The sequence below is a fragment of the Glycine soja genome, chromosome 19, assembly GCF_004193775.1.
Source record: "Glycine soja cultivar W05 chromosome 19, ASM419377v2, whole genome shotgun sequence".
Classification (NCBI taxonomy): Eukaryota; Viridiplantae; Streptophyta; class Magnoliopsida; order Fabales; family Fabaceae; genus Glycine; species Glycine soja.
Window position 1 is genome coordinate 6765506 of NC_041020.1, and position 23608 is coordinate 6789113.

At 44.5% G+C, this 23608-nt stretch overlaps 1 protein-coding gene across 1 annotated transcript in view; it reads left to right on the forward strand.

Annotated features, from left to right (window-relative positions):
* Nucleotides 1-953: 953 nt before the first annotated feature.
* The window catches only part of LOC114398537 (putative exosome complex component rrp40), a gene marked incomplete at its 5' end in the record, with an annotated part of 24390 nt that continues 1735 nt past the window's right edge, over nt 954-23608 (forward strand). Inside the window, 5 exons of the mRNA XM_028360723.1 lie at nt 954-1070; nt 2214-2286; nt 2432-2507; nt 2949-3000; nt 3174-3346. Coding sequence (XP_028216524.1) covers nt 954-1070; nt 2214-2286; nt 2432-2507; nt 2949-3000; nt 3174-3293 — 438 coding nt within the window. The remainder of the gene's footprint in view (nt 1071-2213; nt 2287-2431; nt 2508-2948; nt 3001-3173; nt 3347-23608) is intronic.

A 23608-nucleotide genomic window follows, 5' to 3' on the forward strand; every position in this document is an offset into this window, starting at 1 on the left:
AACACAAACATTAATCTTTTGTCGGGAGAATATGCTTGATCAATTTGGTACTTTCTTCTCTTCCTCTCTTCTTTTCATCTATTTTTAAAATTCCAGAAGGAATTGCTAGGAAATTGGTGAGCTTAAAAAGTAGGTTCTTATGGGGATGTGAGGGAGGGAGGGAGAAAATATCATGTGTAGGATGGGAAAACATTTGTTGTCCAAAGGAGCATGGAGGTTTAGAAGTAAAGAACATTTCATTATTCAATAATGACTTACTTGCTAAATGGAGATGAAATTTTGTTCCATAATAGAGGGGCTTGTGGGAGAGGGTTTTGAACTCAAAATATTCGGGGTTGAAAGGTTTGGGTGAGGGTGGTGTGAGATCCCATGAATCTATTTGGTGGAGAGATTTAAAATTGGTATGTGGTTTGATGAATTGGTGGAGTAGAAAATTGGAGATGGACCTCTTGGAATTGTTGTAGACTCCAGATCACATGTAAGGAAATTTTCTATTTTTGTTTTTCAAGCTTTCTTGTTGGCTTCAAGTTTAGGTAGGCTCTGGTATTTAACTGCCTTAAGACTTAATTGTTCATGAGGACTATGGACTAAAAAATAGAATTAGCCATGGCATGGTAGCGTTACCCTTACTTAAAACCATTAGTTTGTGCCTTCAAAGATGTCAAGAAAACAAACAAGGAAAAAAGGAAAAAAGTAATAAAGAAAGAAAGGAAGGGACTAACAACACATTGTTTATGCTTTCTTTCTTTCTACAAAGACATGCTGATAATCAAGGGTGGCTTCATCTTAACTAATACCTTGTAAATGTTAATTCAAGATTTTCAAAAGGAATTTACCAGCGTAAGAAATGAATAGATTGCTTGGTTCTATGTCAACCGTTGTACTTTTTTTTAATTACTTGAAAGTAATTGAAATTTGTTTCTTACCTAGCTCTGTGTTTGTTTCTATGATAAAAATCTCAATTTATTGCTGTGCATAACTTTCTTGTGGACATAAAGGACCAGCTTTGGCATTTTTTACCGGTGCTTGCATTTGAAGGAGGAACTAGAAGAAATATACCTAGGTTTGAGGTGTGCATAAATTATTTTTGTATGCTAATTGCATAAAATTATGTTTGATGTCTCATGATTCATAGATACAGAAGAATACTGTACTTTGTTTTTAGTTTCAGTAAATCACTTCATCTTTTGTCTGCGGGTTGAGAGCTTATTTTTTATGAGGCGTAGAAACATGTTATTCAAGTATACAAGGATAACACAATAATAATTATTTCTTTCTGTGATAGCGTTGCCTACCTCAAATCACTACAACTTTCTTGTATTTGCAAATTGCAATCACGATGATTGTTGAGGAATTTAGGAGTTTGTTGCAGTGCACTCAAAAATAAAGGATAGAAGGTTCATTTTGTAGTCCTTGATTATTAATGTAAATAATTAGATATAGGTGAAGGGGATTGAATTTTGCATTTGCATGTACTGTGGACTAGCAGAAGACTGAGGTTAACCATAGGAGGCACTAGTAACTTTGACTAGTATGTATGACAAAAAAACATCTCTTTGAAATCAGTTACAAGCCATGAACTTAATGCTGGTCTTCACACTTTTAAGTCACTTAACTAGTTTGCTTGAAAAGTTGTGTTGGGTTACCATGCCTAGTTTAGAAATTTGAACTCCAACCATCTTAAATAGGCTGTATCTTTGGGCAATGTTTCAGTTTATAAGTATTTCTTGATATGAATTATGCCATAGGAGGTGAAAATAGAATATTACCAAATGGGATTTTCAAATGCACCCTAACAACACATGTTGCTGCTCCTTGTCGTTTGCCCAAATTCCTTGGATTTATTGAATATGGAACAACAAGCCAGCAAAACAGTTTTTGTGGTTTTATTTATCTTTTAGTATAAAATTACGACTGAAGCAGGGAGTACTTTTTTACTGCTATCTTTGAACTTTGCTTCTGCCACAGATTACCAAAGATGCGTTGTTGGTTAACCTAATTAAGTCAGTCTTCTAAGAGTGCATGTTGTATTAATTCTTGTAAGACATGAAGTGTAAAAATTATTTACATTTTTCTTTTCATCTCTTTTGATTTGGCTGTCAAATTAGCACTTGATTTGTTTTTACCCTCTGGGTGCTAAAGGATGCTCTGTCTGGTTGGTCTATCAAGTTTCTGTAGGTTGTATTGTCTTTTGCTTAATGCTTCACCTGCAGATAGGTACTTTGATTTACGTGCAGGTGGTAAAAGCAAACCCTGGAATGAATCCAGAGCTGTCATGCACTGATGGTAGGTGTTTATTCTTGACTTCATTTTAAGTTCTTTTTTCTTTTTTTTTTCTGTGCCTCTTAATTATAGATTTTTTTGTTGGTTAAGTTTAAATTTGTTTCTGTTCTATTTTTGCAGACTTAACTCTGCCTTTTATTTTGTTTAGCCAGTGGAATAGCAGCAGAATTTGGTGGCCTAAAAGATGGCTATATGTTCCCATGTACAATGGGTCTCTCAAGGATGTATGTATGTATGTGGAATTCAAGTTTTGGTTGTAAGACTAAAATATTAAATTTGTGATGTTACAAACTACAAAACGAAACACAGGTCATTAACAAATACGGAAAACAAAATCAAAATATATTTTCAGTCATTGTCATGAAAGAGTTGCTTTGTTTTGGTTTTTCCAAGTTCTCACTATCAGTATGATGTGAGCTCAATGACCAAACACAAGTGCTATATATAGATATTCTACCATCAAGAATGCATTTAGTAGTTATTACCACCAATGAATATTCATTACCATCCATTAGGAATCATTCGAATATTTGAATTTTCAACTCCAAAATTGATAGAGCACTTGACCTTCCAAAGGTACAGACCAATTTTAACAAAATTATTACATTGTTGTCCATGCATAACATTAACAGATCTTGACATGAAAGATTGTGTGTTGTTTGTAGGCTTCTCAACTCTCCCACATGTCCAGTACTTGATGGTTTAGGACAAGTTTGGGTATGCAGAAACCCTATATTTCTAGTGTGCCATGTTATGTTCTTTTTCTTTGCTTCTTTAAATGAACTTGTCTCATATGATGAAGCATATGCTTGACCATCATTTATGAGTTGGAAATGGGGGAAATTTTATTCTATTAATTTCAGGTTTCCTTTTCAAATTATTTCATCTAGGTCAATGCAACATCTCCACACACAACTATTCTTGTAGCTAATGAAATTATGAACTCAGAGACATTGAGTGGTACTCAGCAGAGAATAATGGGTGAAAAGCTGCTGCAGAGGATCCAGTGATCAAGTTAGACTTATGAGTATATACATGATTTTAACCCTTCCAATTTTGATTGGCTATTGTCGCAACCTACCCTTCGGCGGGAGGGCGACGCGAGACTCGCGGGAAGCGTGTTCCACGAAAGGAATACGCGCGGAGTCGCCACCAACGTTTATTTGAGGAAAACGTCGGAAAAACCGGAAAAGACGCGATCTACGAACTTTTAAGTGAAAGGTTCGGGAGTTGTATTTACGCACGGGGAAGGTATTAGCACCCCACACGTCCGTCCCAAGGGACGGCAGCCTTTAATCGAATGTGCAAACATGACTTTGATTTTTATGTTCCCTTTTATGTTCTTATATCCTTTATACCCTTTTTATATTTTTCCTTTTTTGTGGTCGACAAGGGTGTTTCCCTTTGCTCCTACGTATTCCTCAATTTGTGATGAGGAAATCAGACCTACGTAGTTCTTTCGGAACAAAGTGTTTGGTTAAGTTGTTTTTGTCTTTTTTGCAAAATATGTTTTTATTTGAACAAAAGGTCATTTAAGGTGTTGGACCATTAAACGGTCTTTTGATTTTGAAAGATGAGAAACGTTAAGGCGTCGGACCATTAACGATCTCTTGTTTTTGAAAGGAGAGAAACGTTAAGGCATTGGACCATTAACGATCTCTTGGGGTGGTCGACAAAAGCGGGGCTTTTGCTCCTACGTATCCTCAATGAGGAACTCAGACCTACGTAGTTCTTTCTTATCAAGTGATTCTTTTTTATTTTAAGAGGTGATCATTTTAAGGCGTTGGACCTTAAAAATGATCCATTTTACTTAGTGAGGAAATGAAATGACAAACTTCAAAAGCCTATTTTTACGGACGAGCTTGACTAGGCGAATTGATTTTAGCCTTTAGTTTCACTTTAGTTATTAATCAATTCGATTAAGAATGAGAAATCCCAAAGAGAAAACGTCCGATTGATTTTCCGCTTTATTTCACTAAAAAGATATTTTTTTGATTATTATATTATTTTTTACCTCTTTTTGATTTCCAACGTGGTTACGGCACGACCGAACGGTCGGAATTGATTTTAACCGAAGTTAACGGATAATGCAATTCAAATGTTCGGTGGAAATTTATTTTATTTTTAAGTTAAGCGAGAAATGACTTAAGTAAAATGGCTTAAGCACGTCAACAGGGGGTATAAAAAGTAAACAAAACGAGAATAAAAATGCACGAAACACAATGTGGACCACTACGGGTACATAGAATGAATCGAAAAGCTTGGTTCGAGGTACTTACCCGTTGAAGATCGAAGAACGATGAAGAACGAATGAAGAACGTCGAAGAACGGTTGAAACCTTTGCGAGATTCCTCACGGAAAACGTTACGGAAATGTTTCGGAAGAGCCTCGGCTTAGATTTTCTTCACGGAAACAATTTTTCCAAGCAAATTCAAAAGAGAGAGAAGTGCCTAAGGGGCTGGACCCCTTCCTTCTTCATTTCCTCCCCTATTTATAGCAAAATAGGGGAGGTGGTTGCCGCCCAGCTCGCCCAGGCGAGCTCAGCTCGCCCAGGCGAGCAGGGTTGCTTCCTCCAGAAGCAACCGCCTTCTGGAGGAATCTTCTGGAGGGCCCAAATGGGCCTGGGTGCTATTTGCACCCCCATTTTTACTAAGTACACCCCCCTCTGCTGTTTTTTGGTGATTCTTTTTCGTAAAGTTACGGAACCTTGCGGATTACATAATCATCCCCTTTTTGACTTACGGAATGTTGCGGAACCTCACTTAATTATGCAACGATGCTTCCATTTGATTTCCGATGTGTCACGGAAACTTACGGATTGTGCATCAACATTTTTTTTGGTTTTTTCGGCATGTCCTGGAATTTCATAAATTGCCTAATGATGGGTGCCAAGCACCTCACAAGGACCAAAGAATGGTCGCATGTCATCAAGCAAAGGTCCCCGGACGAAATTAGGGTATGACAGTTGCCCCTCTTTACTTGTCTTTTATTGGAGATAAAAGAAAAGTAAAGATAAGACACTAATTTCGTCCCTCTCGATTTGACGAGAGTCGCGGGTGACCATAAAATCTCCACATGCAAATGACTTGTTGTTCCCAGAATTTCACAAATTGCCTAATGATGGGTGCCAAGCACCTCACAAGGACCAAAGAATGGTCGCATGTCATCAAGCAAAGGTCCCCGAAAATCAGTGTATGACACTAATTTCACTCCTCTCGGTTGACGAGAGTCGCGGGTGACCGTGACTTGTCGTTCCTAGGATTTCACAAATTGCCTAATGATGGGTGCCAAGCACCTCACAAGGACCAAAGAATGGTCACATGTCATCAAGCAAAGGTCCCCGAAAATCAGTGTATGACACTAACTTCGCTCCTCTCGGTTGACGAGAGTCGCGGGCGACCATGAAATTTCCGCATGTAAATGACTTTGTTGTTCCCGGAGGAACAAAAGGTGCAGAAGACTGTGTCAGCCCCTGCATGCTATCAAGCGTTCTGTCTTACAGATAGCAAAAGAATGGGTGCGAATAACCATAAGGTATCTCCGCGTATCATGGGTGCAGAATGATCAAACTTGGTCTCTGCTTGTCATCGGGCCCGCCGCCTCTGGATGACAAAAGGGTGCGGATAACCGTAAGGTATCTCCGCGTATCATGGGTGCAGAATGACCAAACTTGGTCTCTGCGTGCCATCGGACACGACTGTGTCTGAATGGCAAAGGGGTGCGGATAACCATAAGGTATCTCCGCGTATCATGGGTGCAGAATGACCAAACTTGGTCTCTGCGTGCCATCGGACACGACTGTGTCTGAATGGCAAAGGGGTGCGGATAACCATAAGGTATCTCCGCGTATCATGGGTGCAGAATGACCAAACTTGGTCTCTGCTTGCCATCGGACACGACTGTGTCTGAATGGCAAAGGGGTGCGGATAACCGTAAGGTATCTCCGCGTATCATGGGTGCAGAATGACCAAACTTGGTCTCTGCTTGTCATCGGGCCCGCCGCCTCTGGATGACAAAAAGGTGCGAATAACCGTAAGGTATCTCCGCGTATCATGGGTGCAGAATGACCAAACTTGGTCTCTGCGTGCCATCGGACACGACTGTGTCTGAATGGCAAAGGGGTGCGGATAACCATAAGGTATCTCCGCGTATCATGGGTGCAGAATGACCAAACTTGGTCTCTGCGTGCCATCGGACACGACTGTGTCTGAATGGCAAAGGGGTGCGGATAACCATAAGGTATCTCCGCGTATCATGGGTGCAGAATGACCAAACTTGGTCTCTGCGTGCCATCGGACACGACTGTGTCTGAATGGCAAAGGGGTGCGGATAACCATAAGGTATCTCCGCATATCATGGGTGCAGAATGACCAAACTTGGTCTCTGCTTGCCATCGGACACGACTGTGTCTGAATGGCAAAGGGGTGCGGATAACCGTAAGGTATCTCCGCGTATCATGGGTGCAGAATGACCAAACTTGGTTTCTGCGTGCCATCGGACACGACTGTGTCTGAATGGCAAAGGGGTGCGGATAACCATAAGGTATCTCCGCGTATCATGGGTGCAGAATGACCAAACTTGGTCTCTGCTTGTCATCGGGCCCGCCGCCTCTGGATGACAAAAGGGTGCGCGTCACATGACCTCAGGGTCAGTATGACAAAGATTATGGGGCGGCCGACAAAAGCAAAGCTCTTGCTCCTACGTATCCTCCAATGAGGAACTCAGACCTACGTAGTTCTGGATAACTTGTGAGACTTGAAAAGTCTCCATCGGAAAATGCTGACATCTCCGGAAAGGGCGCAGATGACCATATCGGCCTCTGCTCGTCAATCACACTTGGGGTCACTGAATGACGAGGTGCGGATAACCGTAAGGTGTCTCCGCGGGCTACCAGCTCTTGAGTTATGGCAACAAAAGGCGGTGTGGTCGACAAAAGCGAGGCTCTTGCTCCTACGTATCCTCCAATGAGGAACTCAGACCTACGTAGTTCTGGATAACTTGTGAGACTTGAAAAAGTCTCGTTGTTTTCTCCACTATAATGCAAACATGCTTTAGCAAAGAGACAAATATTCCAACTGATTTAGAGCAGCATATGCTTTTTTGAGTGACAAACAATGCGCCTACCAGGGAAGGAGAGTCTGCTGATGGGATCCCCCATAACCATAAATGAGATCTTGGATGTTAGCATTTCGTTTCTAAATGACCATTTAGAGGAAACACTGGGTTCGACAAAAATAGAAGAAATCCACTCAAAGTGTATCAATCTCGCACAGGTAAGTGTTTCATCCTAATTCCGAACCATAGATATGTCATGACTTGACTTTGCAAATTATTTCCTATCAAATCAAAAATTACATGCGTGATCATGGGTCAATAGGGCTTCCCTTGGGAATGGGTTCTTTTGGTGGTTTCTTCTTTCGGTTTTTGTGTGTTTTTGGCTTTTGATTTTCCTGGCTTTTTTCTTTTTTCTGTTTTTGTGTTTAGTGCGGGGCGAGAAAAAAGGTCGCTAGCGCACGGGATTTTGGTTGGTAATCAAAGGGAGAAGACCATTTTAGGTCGTGGTTTCCTTTCCTTCCTTTTTTTGTTCATTTGGTGACAATTCTGTATTGTTCAGATATTGTCTGGTCCAAAGACCTCTCTGCATATTTCTTCTGTTTTTCCTTCGATCCCCGATCAGGGGCTTTCTTTCCTTCTTCTTCTTCTTCTTCTTCTTTTTTTTTCTTACTTTCTCCCATTCTTTGATTGGGAATTTTCTTTCTTTTCTTTTTGCTTTCTCCCACTCTTTGATTGGGAATTTCCTTTCTTTTCTTTTTTGCTTCCGAGGGTAAGGATTGACATTCTCACCCTAGGTCAAGGTTTATGGTGAGTCAGGATGTTGGCTCAAGGTTTGTAGAATGGCTAGACATGATACATGTCGGGGTTTGGTTTGGTTCAAGGATAAAAGGGATGCCCCACATTATTTCCATGACACAAAAATGCAAAAATGATGATTTGGAAATCTTATGCAAAACTGGCCATGCATGCACCTATGTGGACACTCAAGTGTCAAATTTTTATGGCCACGTGATGCTAGGGCTCAGGATTCATTTCCTCTATTTTAAATCAACCCAATGTTTCCAAAATATGTTCTTTTATCAATTTGTGCATTCATCCGAGTCCATTTCGGGCGTCCGGGGAAATTTCACAGCATTCACCCTTCAGGTGTAGACACATTTTCCAAAAACTGGTTATGATCAATGAACTTTTCCAAAGAAAAGTTGGAAATCGTCTCTTTTCAAAAGCATGTTGGTTTTTCAGCTTAACAACTTATTTTCTTTTTTTCCACCTTTTTCCTTATTTGCTTTTTTCTTATTTGCTCTCTTTTTCTTTTCACTTTCTTTTCTTTTCTATTTCATTTTCTTTCCTTTTCTATTTTTATTTTCTTTCCTTTTCTATTTTTATTTTTATCATGATTTTTTGTTTATTTTACATATATACTTTTGGACGATGTTCCTAAACGAAGAACTCTACACGGTTCCAGAATTTCAAACATCATTGATAGTAGTGATATATAAATACTAACGCAACAATCTAAACAAAAATGTATGCGCTGTACAAAATGACAATCGAAACAACAAAAACAAACGTTAGTCTCTCAAGTCAAAACAATAACATAGAATAAAAATGACAAAAGAAATATGAAAGAAAACATGAATCTGGGGATCTCCCAGTCACGTGTCTCCACTCCCTCCCAAGAAGTCAAGCAAATCAGCCATCTCCTCATCCTCGTGGGCTTCTTCTCCATCGCCGGGAGCTTCTGGGGGTGCCTCTCCTGCTTGGGCCTCGGGCCAATCTCCGGGCCATGCAACCTCTGCCCTGAACTGGTCTGGAGTAGGGCATGAAAAAGGAGCGAAGCCCTGGCTCTGCATGCTAAGGCTCATCTGGTACAGACAATCATGGGTCCGTACATGTGCTCGGTGGTTGGCCGCCTGCTGGCGAACCAAATGCCGTAAATACTGCTCCATGTCAAATGCCCCAGCCTGGCCAGCCTGATGAGGTGGTGGGGGCGCGCCTGCGGCCTGTGGAGCATCACCCTGAGCCTGTCTCTGGGTACAGTACTTCTCAATAAAAGCCCGGGTGATGGGCGGCCGAATCACCTTGGTAGGTGCAACGGGGACTCCGAACGACTGGTAGAGTCCTGTGATCAGTGCGGGGAATCCCAGGGCCCTGTTGGACTTATCTGGGTCCAAAGGGTGCCTAGTGGGCGCCATACCTGCAAAAATATATATGGCATCAGCGATCAACTGAGCCACATGGATGCTCATCCGTGTCAGGATGGCGTACACCAGCTGGCACTTAGGCATGGGGAGGTCGGAATTATGATCGGTGGGCAGGATGTTGCTGAGGAGCAACGTCATCCATATCTGGGTCAGGGTGGTCATATTGGTGCGCATGATTCGCACTCGCCTCCCTGCAGCAGTCCGGGCAAAATCCTGCCCCGGTATACATAGCAGCTGGGCGATGGCCTCCTCATCGAACCCATCAGACCGGTTCCTCCTCTGGCCATACTCGCATTCCTGGCCCTCTTCCAACACCATCGGATATCCCAGGAGCTGGCTGATAGCGTCGGCATCGAACGGGATCCACTGACCCCTAACCCAGGATCTCATGTCACGCACGCCTTCCTCTGTTGGCCAAGCATTGGCGTAAAACTCAAGGACTATTTCTGGATCAAACTTGGCCATGGGAGTAACCAGTGGTGCCCACCGCCGGCGCCCTATTTCCTCCTGGAAATCAGTATACTCGTCGTCCCTGAGCTGGACGCGTCGCTCCCGGAGAAACGACCATCCCTTGATGGCTTCGAAACACTGCTGGTGTACAACGCTCCTAAAGCGGTGACTGTCGTACTCCGGGGCGGAACTAGTTCCTTCGGCCGCCTTGTCCTTCCTGGACCTCTTTGAGGCAAGCTTCCTCGGTGCCATTCCTGCGAAGGCAAACATTTGGAAAGTTAGTTTTAGTGGGACATTACTCTTAAAGCAAAAATGGCATATAACCCCTCCCATAAATACAAACATCAATGTAAATTTAGAGCAAGCTTATGCGCATGTTTCCTTACGAACGTTCACTTGCGGAAGACATCCTATTAACCGAAAAAATGCACCCATATACAATCAAGGCAGCTTTGTTACCTAGATTATTTACACGTACTTCCAAGGTGTATTTGTTACTTACATCACACACATCTCCTTGGCTAAATTCACATACATGCATACTCCAAGCATTTTGGGGTACCAAAGATTGCACATGTGTACATCTTGGTATTTCTAATACCTATACATACACAAACTTCATGATAAATCTTGACTATCTACACAATAAGGTGCTACATTTCATGCCCTTTTTTCAAGTTTTTGCTACCTAAAGCCGCATGCAAATCTAAGCATATTTTCCTTTGCTGACTAAAATTGTATTCAAATTATATATATATTTTTTGGAATATGTTTTTTTTCATACAACATTCAACATATTTATATATTTTTTTTGTGAGACATTTTGACTACCAAAAATTATATATACATACATTCAAGTATTTCGTTATTCATACCCAAAGTGCAAATTGCCAAAGGTATCTTGCTACCTATTCTAAACCTACGCATTCATGACGAGCACAATTCCTAGACATCTAGGCGTAGGGAAAATATTATAGTGTGGCCCATAGCTGATTGCTGGCCCAAAAGAGGGTAACTTTACCCAATATGCACCTCCTTTTGTGTACTTTTGCATAAAAACTTTGGTTCCTAGGCCTAGGACATATGTGGGGCAATTACTCTAGCTCTTTCGAAAATGAATGCATGTCCCAAAAATATGTGCAAACCAAATCGCCCCATGGGTTGTTTCCCTACAAAAATCACGCGCTAATGCCATTGAGGCATTTCACCGAACACTTGGTGGGCGCGCGTTTAGGCGTCAATAGCAAGAGAACGGGGACAATGTGGCATGCCCCATCACTTCAAAATGCATTATAGGCCTAGGGCCATCTCATACAAACCCCTAATTCAACCTAATCAAGCAAGAAAACAAATCAAAATTGCCCCACATATTTGAGTACATTCCCACAATTTAGAGCACCAAAAGGAGATCAAAATACACCAATGAAAAGCTAGAAAGCTTAGGGATGGAATACTTACTTGTTGGTGATGAACAAAAGCGCGAAACGGAATCAAAAAATGCGAAAAATGATGACCCAAGGGCTGCAAACTCGTAAATCCCGTGGGTATGGCTTTTGAAAGGGGGAAAAGAGGTTTTTGAATGTAAAACGTCCCCCCCTTTCGTCATTTTTATATTTTGGTGCAGAGGTGGCTCGCCCAGGCGAGCTAACCTGCACTTTTTTTTTTTTTTTTTTTTTTTTGAGGGGAACATTAACCATGTCCCCTCCCTTCTCATGGATTAGCATTTTGCCTAACTTGAACTTACTCAGGTTAAAATCAGGCGTTGATTACTTATCTTATTATTACTCTTTTCCTTTTTAAAACAAACAAATAGTAAAAGAAAGCTGCAAAATAGAAAGGATACGGGGCTGCCTTGCAGCGACATTCCCTGCTTTTTTCGCACAGAGAAGGGCAACGATCGGTCGGTCGTGACCCCATCCCCGCTTGCGTTCATCCTTAAGTACCTGCAATTAATAAACAACCAGGTATGGCCAATCTTGACCGCATCATTACCCTACCTTGATTGGTTTCTGCCGTTCATGCTTTGTCTCCATTCCAGAAGGTAGCCCAAGGTGATCCTGCCCCTGTTTTACCACAACAATATACATGCGTATGCGTATGCGTATGCATGAATGTTTTCAAACGCAGAAAATTTAGGGAAAGTTGGTTCAGGTTCAATTCTAATTAAGCGCTTGGGGGATCCCATGAACTGAGCGGAAGGGCTCAGGTGATCACAGATTAATGCAAGGTGTGAAACTAACGTGAGGACTAAAAGCCTCGAATCCACGTTCATTTCTTTGAAAGATTGTAACGAGAGATACAACAGACAGGAAATCCCTGGGGGAAATCCAGAAAACGCCCAAAGATAAAGAACATGCAGCGACATCCTTAATTGCCCCAGCTTCTAAGCATAATATTGTTTGACGACATCAGAGTTCACGGGTGAAGGTAGCTCTTCGCCATCCATGTTGGTAAGCACCAAAGCTCCTCCGGAAAAAGCCCTCTTCACGACAAAAGGCCCTTCGTAGTTCGGGGCCCATTTCCCTCGATGGTCCTTGACAGCATGGGACATTTTCTTTAGCACAAGGTCTCCCTCATGGAACTTGCGTAAGCGTACTTTCTTGTCGAATGCACTCTTCATTCTTTGCTGGTATAAGCGCCCATGACTCATGGCCGTTAAGCGCTTACCCTCAATGAGGTTGAGCTGATCGTAGCGTGTTTGAGCCCACTCTGATTCCTTTAACCCGGATTCTGCCAAGATCCTTAATGACGGGACTTCTACCTCAAACGGTAACACCGCCTCCATCCCATATACCAATGAGAATGGCGTTGCCCCAGTTGACGTTCGCACTGAAGTCCGGTAACCGTGTAACGCGAATGGGAGCATCTCGTGCCAATCCTTGTATGACACGGTCATCTTTTGGATAATCTTTTTGATATTCTTATTGGCTGCTTCCACGGCTCCATTCATCTTTGGCCGGTAGGGTGTGGAATTGTGATGCTGGATTTTAAACTCCTCGCACATTTCCCCCATCATTTTGTTATTCAGGTTGGTGCCGTTATCCGTGATAATCTTCCTTGGCAAACCATATCGGCAGATGATCTCCTTCTTAATGAACCTGACCACCACATTCCTCGTGACATTGGTATATGAAGCCGCCTCGACCCACTTGGTGAAATAATCTATTGCTACGAGGATGAAGCGATGACCATTCGAGGCCTTGGGCTCAATGGCCCCGATGACATCTATTCCCCACATGGAGAAAGGCCAAGGGGCGGACATGACATTCAGAGGATGTGGTGGGGCATTGACATTATCTGCGAACGCTTGACATTTGTGGCACTTCCTTACATGGACACAACAATCACTTTCCATGGTAAGCCAGTAATAACCTGCTCTTAAGATCTTCCTGGCCATAGCATGCCCGTTGGCGTGCGTTCCAAACGAGCCCTCATGGACTTCCTCGATCATGTGATTTGCCTCCTTAGCATCCACACATCGCAGGAGTGTCATGTCGTGATTTCTCTTATACAGTGTGCCTCCGCTCATGAAGAAACTGGCTGCCAACCTCCTCAATGTCCTTTTATCGTTGTCGGCAATCTCTGGCGGGTATTCTTTGCCTTCGACATATCGCTTGATGTCGTAATACCAGGGCTTTCCGTCCCGTTCCTCTTCCACTTGGCAACAATGTGCGGGTTTGCCACGACACTGAAATTCAATGTAGGGTAGGTCCCCGTGCGGTGTTAGCTGGAACATAGATGCCAACGTAGCAAGTGCATCCGCCATTTGATTTTCCTCGCGGGGAACATGATGGAAGGAGATCTCATCGAAAGTCTTAGCCAATTCCTTGATGTAGGCTTTGTAGGGTATCAGCTTGGGATCTCTAGTTTCCCATTCCCCTCTCAGCTGATGGATTACCAACGCTGAGTCGCCGTACACCTTGAGTAGTTTGACATCGGAGTCAATTGCTGCCTGGATGGCTAGGGCACATGCTTCATATTCGGCCATGTTGTTGGTGCAGTCGAATCCTAGCCTGGCTGTGAAAGGTACACATTGATTGTCCGGAGAGATCAACACTGCCCCAACGCCATGACCTAGAATGTTTGACGCTCCGTCAAACCATACAGTCCATTTGTCCCGATCTTCGTCCAACTTTCCTCGAACAAGGCCATGATGTCCTCATCCGGGAATTCCGGATGCATGGGCTGGTAGTCGTTAAGAGGCTGTTGAGCCAAATAATCTGCCAAAGCGCTTCCTTTTATCGCCTTTTGGGTGACGTAGACTATATCAAACTCAGATAGCAAGACTTGCCACCGGGCGATTCGTCCTGTGAGAGCTGGCTTTTCAAAGATGTACTTAACGGGGTCCATTTTGGATATCAACCAGGTAGTATGGCTCAGCATGTACTGCCTTAAGCGATGGGATGCCCATACCAAAGCACAACACGTTCTTTCGAGCAAGGAGTAATTCATCTCACAGGTCGTGAATTTCTTACTTAGGTAGTAAACAGCGCGCTCTTTCTTCCCGGATTCGTCATGTTGCCCCAGCATACACCCCATTGACTCGTCCAAGATTGTCATGTACAAAATGAGAGGCCTTCCAGGTACTGGTGGCATAAGTACGGGAGGATTCATTAGGCACTTTTTGATCCTTCCAAAAGCCTCTTGGCAATCCTCATTCCACCGATCAGTTTGGTTTTTGCGCAAGAGTTTAAACAACGGCTCACAAATGGCGGTGAGCTGCGATATGAATCTGGCAATATAATTCAAGCGCCCCAGGAAACCTCGGACTTGCCTCTCTGTACGGGGTTCTGGCATCTCAAGGATAGCCTTCACTTTTTCGGGGTCTACCTCTATCCCTTTCTGGCTTACAACGAAACCAAGCAATTTCCCTGATTTGACCCCAAAGGTACACTTAGCGGGGTTCAACCTTAATTGATATTTCTTAAGCCTTTCGAACAACTTCCGCAGGTTGACAAGGTGTTCTTCCTCAGATTTAGATTTAGCAATTATGTCGTCCACGTAGACCTCGATCTCTTGATGCATCATATCATGGAACAAAGCTACCATGGCCCGTTGATAAGTTGCCCCGGCGTTCTTGAGTCCAAAGGACATCACCTTGTAACAGAACGTTCCCCACAGGGTGACGAAAGTAGTCTTTTCCATATCCTCGGGCGCCATCTTTATCTGATTGTAACCAGAGAAACCATCCATGAAGGAAAATAAAGCGAAATTGGCCGTGTTATCTACGAGGATATCGATGTGTGGTAACGGAAAATTGTCCTTGGGACTGGCCCGATTCAGGTCCCGGTAATCTACACACATTCGTACTTTCCCACCTTTTTTAGGAACTGGTACGATGTTGGCAACCCATTCTGGATACCGAGCGACGGCCAGAAATCCAGCGTCAAACTGCTTCTTCACTTCTTCTTTTATCTTCAAGGACGTTTCGGGCTTCATCCTCCTCAATTTCTGTTTTACTGGGGAACACCCGGGATTTAGAGGCAATCGGTGCTGCACAATGTCAGAACTCAAACCGGGCATATCTTGGTATGACCAAGCAAAGATGTCTTGGTAGTCTTTTAGCAGGGTTATTAATTCTTCACGGATAGGTGCGGTAATGCCTGTACCTATCTTTACTTCCCTCTTTCCACTGCCAATTCCTAAGTCTACTAGCTCTGTTTCTTCTTGATGAGGCCCCATTTCTTGGTCCTCATGGGCAACCATTCTTTCTAGTTCCGAAGGAAGTCCCACCTCCTCATCTCCTTCATCTTCCGTTTGGTTCATTTCTTGCTCGAAGTTGATAGACGGGTCCCAGGTATTAGTACCTTCGGGGGACTCGTCATCGAATCTGCCGTTTCAGAAAAAGAAGTAAACATGCAAATGAATGAGAATGGGTAGAGACCAGGAACAGATGAAGAAAGATCCTTGTATTATAAATTCAAAGACAAAAGACACAAAGCCTTAACAAAATGAAAACTCTAAAGCCTAGGCCCAACTATAGAGCTTTTAAAACCGTAAAGGTTTACATTATGCTTGTTGCGTAAATGCCGGGGCGTTCCTCCACCCGCCAATTTCCCAGCTGGAAATCAGGAGGGCATGGTCGGACCAAATCCAAAGTACTTGGAACATCATCTTCACATATCGCGACCACTTGACCTTCGTCTCCCAGACCCGCACTTATAAAGCTTCTACTTATGTGGCAGGGCGGGTTTCCTTCACTTTCTTGTTTCCAACGCGAGCTCTGACCACTGTTCTTCCTTCCCGCGATGCTTCTTTTCATGTCCGCCTGAGTGGGCTTATAGCCTAAACCATACTTCCCACGATTCCTTGGGTTTTTATCAGACTAGTTATGCCGCCATTGTCTTTGCCTAAACCCATCCCGGGTTCATAACCGTTCCCCAACATAACTCGGGCCATCATTACCGCCGCATCGGACAGACAAGGTTGCCCAAAGAGGGAGTCCACGGAGGAAATGCTGACCACCTCAAAAGACTGGAAAGCGGTTTCTAACGATTCTTCTGCGGCTTCCACATAAGGCATGGAGGATGGGCAGCTTACCAAGATATCTTCCTCGCCTGACACGATGACCAAGTGCCCCTCCACTACGAATTTCAGCTTTTGGTGGAGTGTAGAAGGCACAACTCCCACTGAGTGGATCCACGGGCGCCCCAACAGGCAGCTGTAGGGGGGTTAATGTCCATTATCTGGAAGTGACTTGGCAGGTGTGAGGGCCTATTGTACAGGGAGATCGATCTCTCCCCTAACCTCTCGGCGAGTGCCGTCGAAGGCCCGAACCACCATTGAACTTGGTTTTAAATGGGAAGCATTGAATGGTAACTTGTCCAAAGTGCTCTTAGGCATCACGTTTAAACTGGAACCATTATCGATGAGTACCTTGGCCACGATATGGTCCATACACTTGACTGATACGTGTAAAGCCTTATTATGCCCTCTCCCCTCGGCGGGGATTTCTTCTTCGGCGAAGGCAAGATAGTTGTTGGCAGTGATATTGTTGACCAGCCCTCCGAAGCCTCTACCAAATATCTTGGGCCACGTGAGCCTCGTTCAGCACTTTTACTAGCAGAGCCCGATGAGGCTCGGAGCTCATAAGTAACTCTAGCAGCGAGACCCTAGCCGGGGTTTTGTTGAGCTGTTCGATAACCTTGAATTCGCTCTGCTGAATTATCCGAAGGAACTCGCTGGCTTCCTCTAGCGACACCTCCTTTCTACCATCCCTTTTCTCTGGGGGCCCCTTTGCTGGCATATCTTTATTCGAAGCGTGGGGTGCTTCGCCATCTTGTTCCTCCACCACTTTTCCTTTTCCTTTGACGTCGGCGGGTTGGACTGGTAGGTCCGGAGGTGCGAACACACGACCACTACGGGTCACACCGCTCAGCCCCGTGATATTTGTTACTTTAGCTGACAGCGAGCTGACGTCAGTGACTTCTTCTTCCTTCTTCCCCGGAGGTGTATATCTCCACGGGACCGCGTGACTATTTTGGTACGGGAAAGGAACAGGTTTGGCCATTAAGGGGTGCCCGGGCTTTTGCGAGGCTGCACTTTTAGTGAAGTATATCACCAAGGGTTTGGGCTTCGCGACACCGCTCCCCTCCGTAGATTGCATGCATATATGTTGCTCTTCTTTTCCTTCAATGCCGACTTCTAGTCGACCTTGGTCTATCATCCGTTGTAACAATTCCTCCACTTCCAAACACGTCTCCATGTCATGCATCTCGCCGGGATGTAGCAGACAGGAATCCTCCTTACACCCACTATGGGGAATTACACCTCCCTTTTGTAGGGCCTCAAAGATAAACCTCCTAGGGGTTGCCACATCTCTCAACGGTTTAGACCTGTGGGGCCTATCGGATTCAACTGCATTAACTGCTCCCCCTCCATGATTGGCGAGCGGGTTGGTCCTCACATTGGGCCGATCCTCTTGGAAAGTCAGCCATCCGGCATCCATTAGATGTTGGACCTTGTATTTAAGGGCCAAGCATTTTTCGATGGAATGCCCCGGGGCACCCCCATGGTACTTGCAAGTTGCATTAGGGTCATACCACTTCGGGAAAGGGGGTTCGAGGACCCTTCCGGGAGTTACCACGGCCAAATGATTGGCGATGAGGGATGGTAGAAGATCTTCGTACGTCATTGGGAGCGGGGTGAATTCCGGCAATGGCCTTGGAGGGAAGTTCCTTGTCGTGTTGGAATTACCGGTCGGTCGAGCCGTGTTCGGAGTTGGAACTTGGGGAGCTTCCCTCTGGGTGGGTGCCTTAGGCTGCACGGGTGTTGAACTAGAGGCGTTCCCAGCATGAGCCGAGAAGCTTGGGTGATGTTGCGCGTACTGATGGGTACCATGAGGTGTTTGCTGGGGTTTGACCCATGCGGGTGTTGAAGAGACGGCATGGGCATCTCCTTCCTTCCTTTTTGCCCCTGTTGCCCCGATTCTTTTGGCGTTCACGTTTGTGGAGGAAACGTAATCAAACTTTCCTCTCTTCAATCCACCTCGATTCTTTCCCCGGCAAACACCAGATCCGCAAAGCTGGACGGCATGTAACCCACTAGCTTCTCATAGTAGAACACTGGCAGAGTGTCTACCATCATGGTGATCATCTCTCTCTCAACCATGGGAGGAGCTACTTGTGCCGCCAAATCCCTCCATCGCTGCGCATATTCTTTAAAGGTTTCACCCTCTTTCTTGAACATATTCTGCAGTTGAGTACGGTCAGGAGCCATATCAGAATTGTACTGATACTGCCTTAGGAAGGCGTAATCAGATCCTTCCAGTACGGATACGGGAGCTTCCAAATTAGTGTACCACACTACCGCAGCTCCGGCCAAGCTATCCTGAAAGAAGTGTATCAACAGCTTTTCATCTTTAGAATGGGCGCCCATCTTACGGCAGTACATTTTGAGATGGTTTTTGGGACAAGTCGTCCCTTTATACTTGTCGAAGTCCGGCACTTTGAACTTCGGGGGAATAACAACATCGGGTACTAAGCAAAGATCCGTCATGTCTGCAAATGGATAGTCCCCAAATCCTTCCACAGCCCTCAATCTTTCCTCAAGGAGATCGAGTTTCCTCCTTTCTTCAGTTGCCGGGGGCGGCCCTTCCATAGACAAAACTATTGGCGATGCTGCGAGGTTGGGTTGAGGCAACGTGCCTGGTGCCGGCCCTTCGGGGATCGGGGGATAAAACTCGACATCCCTCCGAGCATAATCTTGAGGGTCTTTATGGACTTCGTCGGGCTGCTGAGGAGGTTCTTTTTCATGGACGGGAGAGCAATGTGGCCCGCATCTTCTTGCAAGATGGGTGGTGAATAGTTGGGCGGCAATCCATAAGGGTAAGCCGCTCGGTTGTATCCCAGGTGAGGGCTGCCATCGTGCCCCAGTGCGTCCCTTCCCCGTCCTACTATGTTTGGGGGAGGATGGTGCGTAGTTGCCAAGAGAGTCGGGTCTGCCTCGGCAGCCGAACTGACAGCGGCGGCAGTGGCCGCGTTCTTCTCCATGAGCTGCTTCATACCTAACATGGCCTCCATCATGGAGGCCATTTGTTCTTTCAGAGCCGACATGTCGGCTTTCATCTGTTCCTGTGTCTCCTCTTGATCACCCATCGTTCTAGATTTGGATCTGGTGCGATAGGGATCCCTTGCGGCGCGTTTAGTTATGGTGTTTTCCCTAAAAAACCAAACGTGAGGAGTGGGTAAAGAAAGAAAATGCATGCTAGAGATGAGATGTAGGAGTGATTTGATTTGCACAAGCTTTTTGGAGTAGAAACATGGGACCAACTCGTTTTAAAAAAAGAAATCATATCTAGTCAAGGTCTGAGAGACCATACAAGTTTCCTAACGATTTCTAATTATGTGGGCCATTAAGTCTATCATATGCTGACAATAGCCGAGAAGCCCATGAATCTCTTCGGGGGCGGAGTAGGTGTCTGCCATCGCCTTGGCCTTGGCTAACAATCGGGGAAGTTCTTGACTCCCGTTCAAGGTAAGAGCAAACCGATCCATCCACATGGTTGCCTCTTGGTGTAAAGAGTCGATCACCCTTCCTCTAGCCTCTTTTTCCGCATATACTTGGCATACTCATCCGCGATTCTATGCTCGTGGGCCGTGGCTAGACCCAACTCTTCTTGGTACTTGGCGATGATAGCTAACATGTTGGTTTCTGTCTCGCATAGACGCTGAGACAAGCTTCTTTTGGACCTTGAACAAGCAATCAACTCCTCTTTCAGAACCATGCTATGTGCTCGCGACTGGTCCCTTTCTTCCCTTCGCAACTTGAGTTCATTATTGCTACCCCATAGAGCTCCGCGAAATTTGTTCCGGCCATACTCTTCCTTGCGAGCCCTCTTGGTCTCTTGTTCAAGGGCTCTTGCGGTAATTGCATTCTCTTCCCGTAACCCGGCACACTCCTTCCGAACGTGTGTAGCAGCCAACTTGAACTTCTCCTTGGCGAGTTTTGCCTTTCCTAACTCGCTTTTGAGAGCTTGGACTTCCTCGTCCTCTTCCGGTGCTTCAAAATTCTCTTCGCTGACGACTTTTAACTTGGCGAGCCAATCTAAACCTCGTATGCGAATTTTCAGTCATTCGTGGTACCCACCAATGATGCCATTACGAATGCCTCTAAGCTCTTGATCTTTCCTTAACGGGGTTTCCCATGCCTTATGGATTCTTCGTATAGTCTTGGAATTTTGTGCGCCGAGATCCCTCACAAGGAAAGGAGACATGCTTTCTTCCGTCGGTGCTCCCCTCATGGGGTACCCTAGTTGTCTTATAGCGAGCGCGGGATTGTAGTTAATACAACCCCTCGTTCCTACCAGCGGAATGTTTGGGTATCTTCCACATGAGAAAAGGACTCCTTCTTTTCCTTCCTTCCATAGGGGGAACCAACTGATTGTTCTACCTCCTATCCCGGCCAAGAGCTGGTCCCAATCCATTCTCCTCTTTTCAGTACACGAGCGATGACTCAGGAGCGGACATGGATGTCTTGTGTCTTGTTGGAACAAGTGTGAAACCAACCAAACACAGAGGGCGGGTAAGCCACAGATGATCCGTGCGCTACTCTTTTCGCACCTTCGGTCAAATGTGTCAAATAGATCTGCCAAGACAGCTACCACCGGACTTTCCTTGCTATGGTGGTAGGCAAGGAAAGCGTCGATTGCTGCTAGGTCTATCAAACCATCCACGTTTGGAAAGAGGACGACCCCAAAAATTAGCAAAGCCAACACATCCATAAACGGGACCCAGTCTCCTTGATTGGCCATACCCCTCGCCTTGTCTTCTAGGTACTTCTGTGGCAGGCCCGCTATGCCGTTCCGAGTCTGTTTTATGCGGTCCAAACCTCTGGCTGAATCCTTGACCACAGTTGCAATTCTGCTCAAAGAGGGGAGACACCCGGAGGAAAGATATGGTTTCCTTCCCCCGAGAGGACATCCTAGAATTTCCTCAAATTCTTCAATGGTTGGTACTAATTGGAAATCCCCGAATGTGAAGCATCTCAAGGGCTGGTCGTAGTATTGGGTAAGTGATGCAATGGCTTCTATGGACACCTCTGCTATGGTCAACTCTAAGATCTTTCCGTAAGTCTTGCGGAAGGCTTGCATTTGGAGGGGTTCCATCAACCGCCCTAATTCCTTGATGCTGGTGGTATCTGGGCTTTTGACCTTGACTTGGTAGAACCTCTTGCCGGTTTGATTTGTTCCCATTCTTACTAAAGTGAGATAAAAGCTGGTGCAAATCAAAACTCCGATATCTCATGGGTGGAATAGATGAATGCATGATGGAATGCATATGACACAGATGCAATCTAGGAATGCGGGGGTCCGGGGAATTTGTCCCCTTCTTAGATACGACGTCTAGGGGTAGCAAAATGCCCCAACGCACGTTTTTAAGAAGGCGACACGGACCCTCCGTTGGATCAAGACAGAACCCATATGCAATGCCTATGCAAAGACACAATGCGGGAACGTACACAGTATGACAATATTTACTGAACATAAGCAAAAGGGTATATGATACTCATGCATGGCAGTGTGAAAAATGGCACGCAGCGTGTTTGCTTCGTGCCCCTATTTAAGGGACCTATAAGGGAGAGAACTAACTAGGCTTTTAGCAATAATCCCCAAGGTAGTTATATCTCTCTTGATGGTTTCTAGAGGTATCATCCCCTTTGAAGAACATATTGTAGCAGTAGGGACTACTAGCAACAATAGGTTTTCAAAGAGAAAAGCTCTAGATGAGGGTTCACTGTAATCAAGCAAGTCGGAGACCTAGCATGATCACAGATTCACCTCCACTCCTTATGCTCCATGAACCCGGGTATAGGGCCCTTTTTTCACTCACAGTGTGTGCAAATAGTGTTGGTGTTTGTGTGCATCAAATGAATAAATATTTACCTCATGCATACATTCTAAAACACACTAAAAGCAACAAATAGTTTATATACACAAGAACATAAAACAAATAAAGGGAAACCAACAAAGGAGAAAGTCATGATAAAACATTGCACAAGATTAAATGACCTAACTCTCTAAAAAAACTGTCCCCAGTGGAGTCGCCAACTGTCGCAACCTACCCTTCGGCGGGAGGGCGACGCGAGACTCGTGGGAAGCGTGTTCCACGAAAGGAATACGCGCGGAGTCGCCACCAACGTTTATTTGAGGAAAACGTCGGAAAAACCGGAAAAGACGCGATCTACGAACTTTTAAGTGAAAGGTTCGGGAGTTGTATTTACGCACGGGGAAGGTATTAGCACCCCACACGTCCGTCCCAAGGGACGGCAGCCTTTAATCGAATGTGCAAACATGACTTTGATTTTTATGTTCCCTTTTATGTTCTTATATCCTTTATACCCTTTTTATATTTTTTCTTTTTTGTGGTCGACAAGGGTGTTTCCCTTTGCTCCTACGTATTCCTCAATTTGTGATGAGGAAATCAGACCTACGTAGTTCTTTCGGAACAAAGTGTTTGGTTAATTGTTTTTGTCTTTTTGCAAAATATGTTTTTATTGAACAAAAGGTCATTTAAGGTGTTGGACCATTAAACGGTCTTTTGATTTTGAAAGTGGAGAAACGTTAAGGCGTCGGACCATTAACGATCTCTTGTTTTTGAAAGGAGAGAAACGTTAAGGCATTGGACCATTAACGATCTCTTGGGGTGGTCGACAAAAGCGGGCTTTTGCTCCTACGTATCCTCAATGAGGAATTCAGACCTACGTAGTTCTTTTTTATCAAGTGATTCTTTTTTATTTTAAGAGGTGATCATTTTAAGGCGTGGACCTTAAAAATGATCCATTTTACTTAGTGAGAAATGAAATGACGAACTTCAAAAGCCTATTTTTGTGGACGAGCTTGACTAGGGCGATTGATTTTAGCCTTTAGTTTCACTTTAGTTATTAATCAATTCGATTAAGAATGAGAAATCCCAAAGAGAAAACGTCCGATTGATTTTCCGCTTTATTTTACTAAAAAGATTTTTTTGATTATTATATTATTTTTACCTCTTTTTGATTTCCAACGTGGTTACGGCACGATCCGAACGGTCGGAATTGATTTTAACCGAAGTTAATGGATAATACAATTCAACGTTCGGTGGAAATTTATTTATTTTTAAGTTAAGCGAGAAATGACT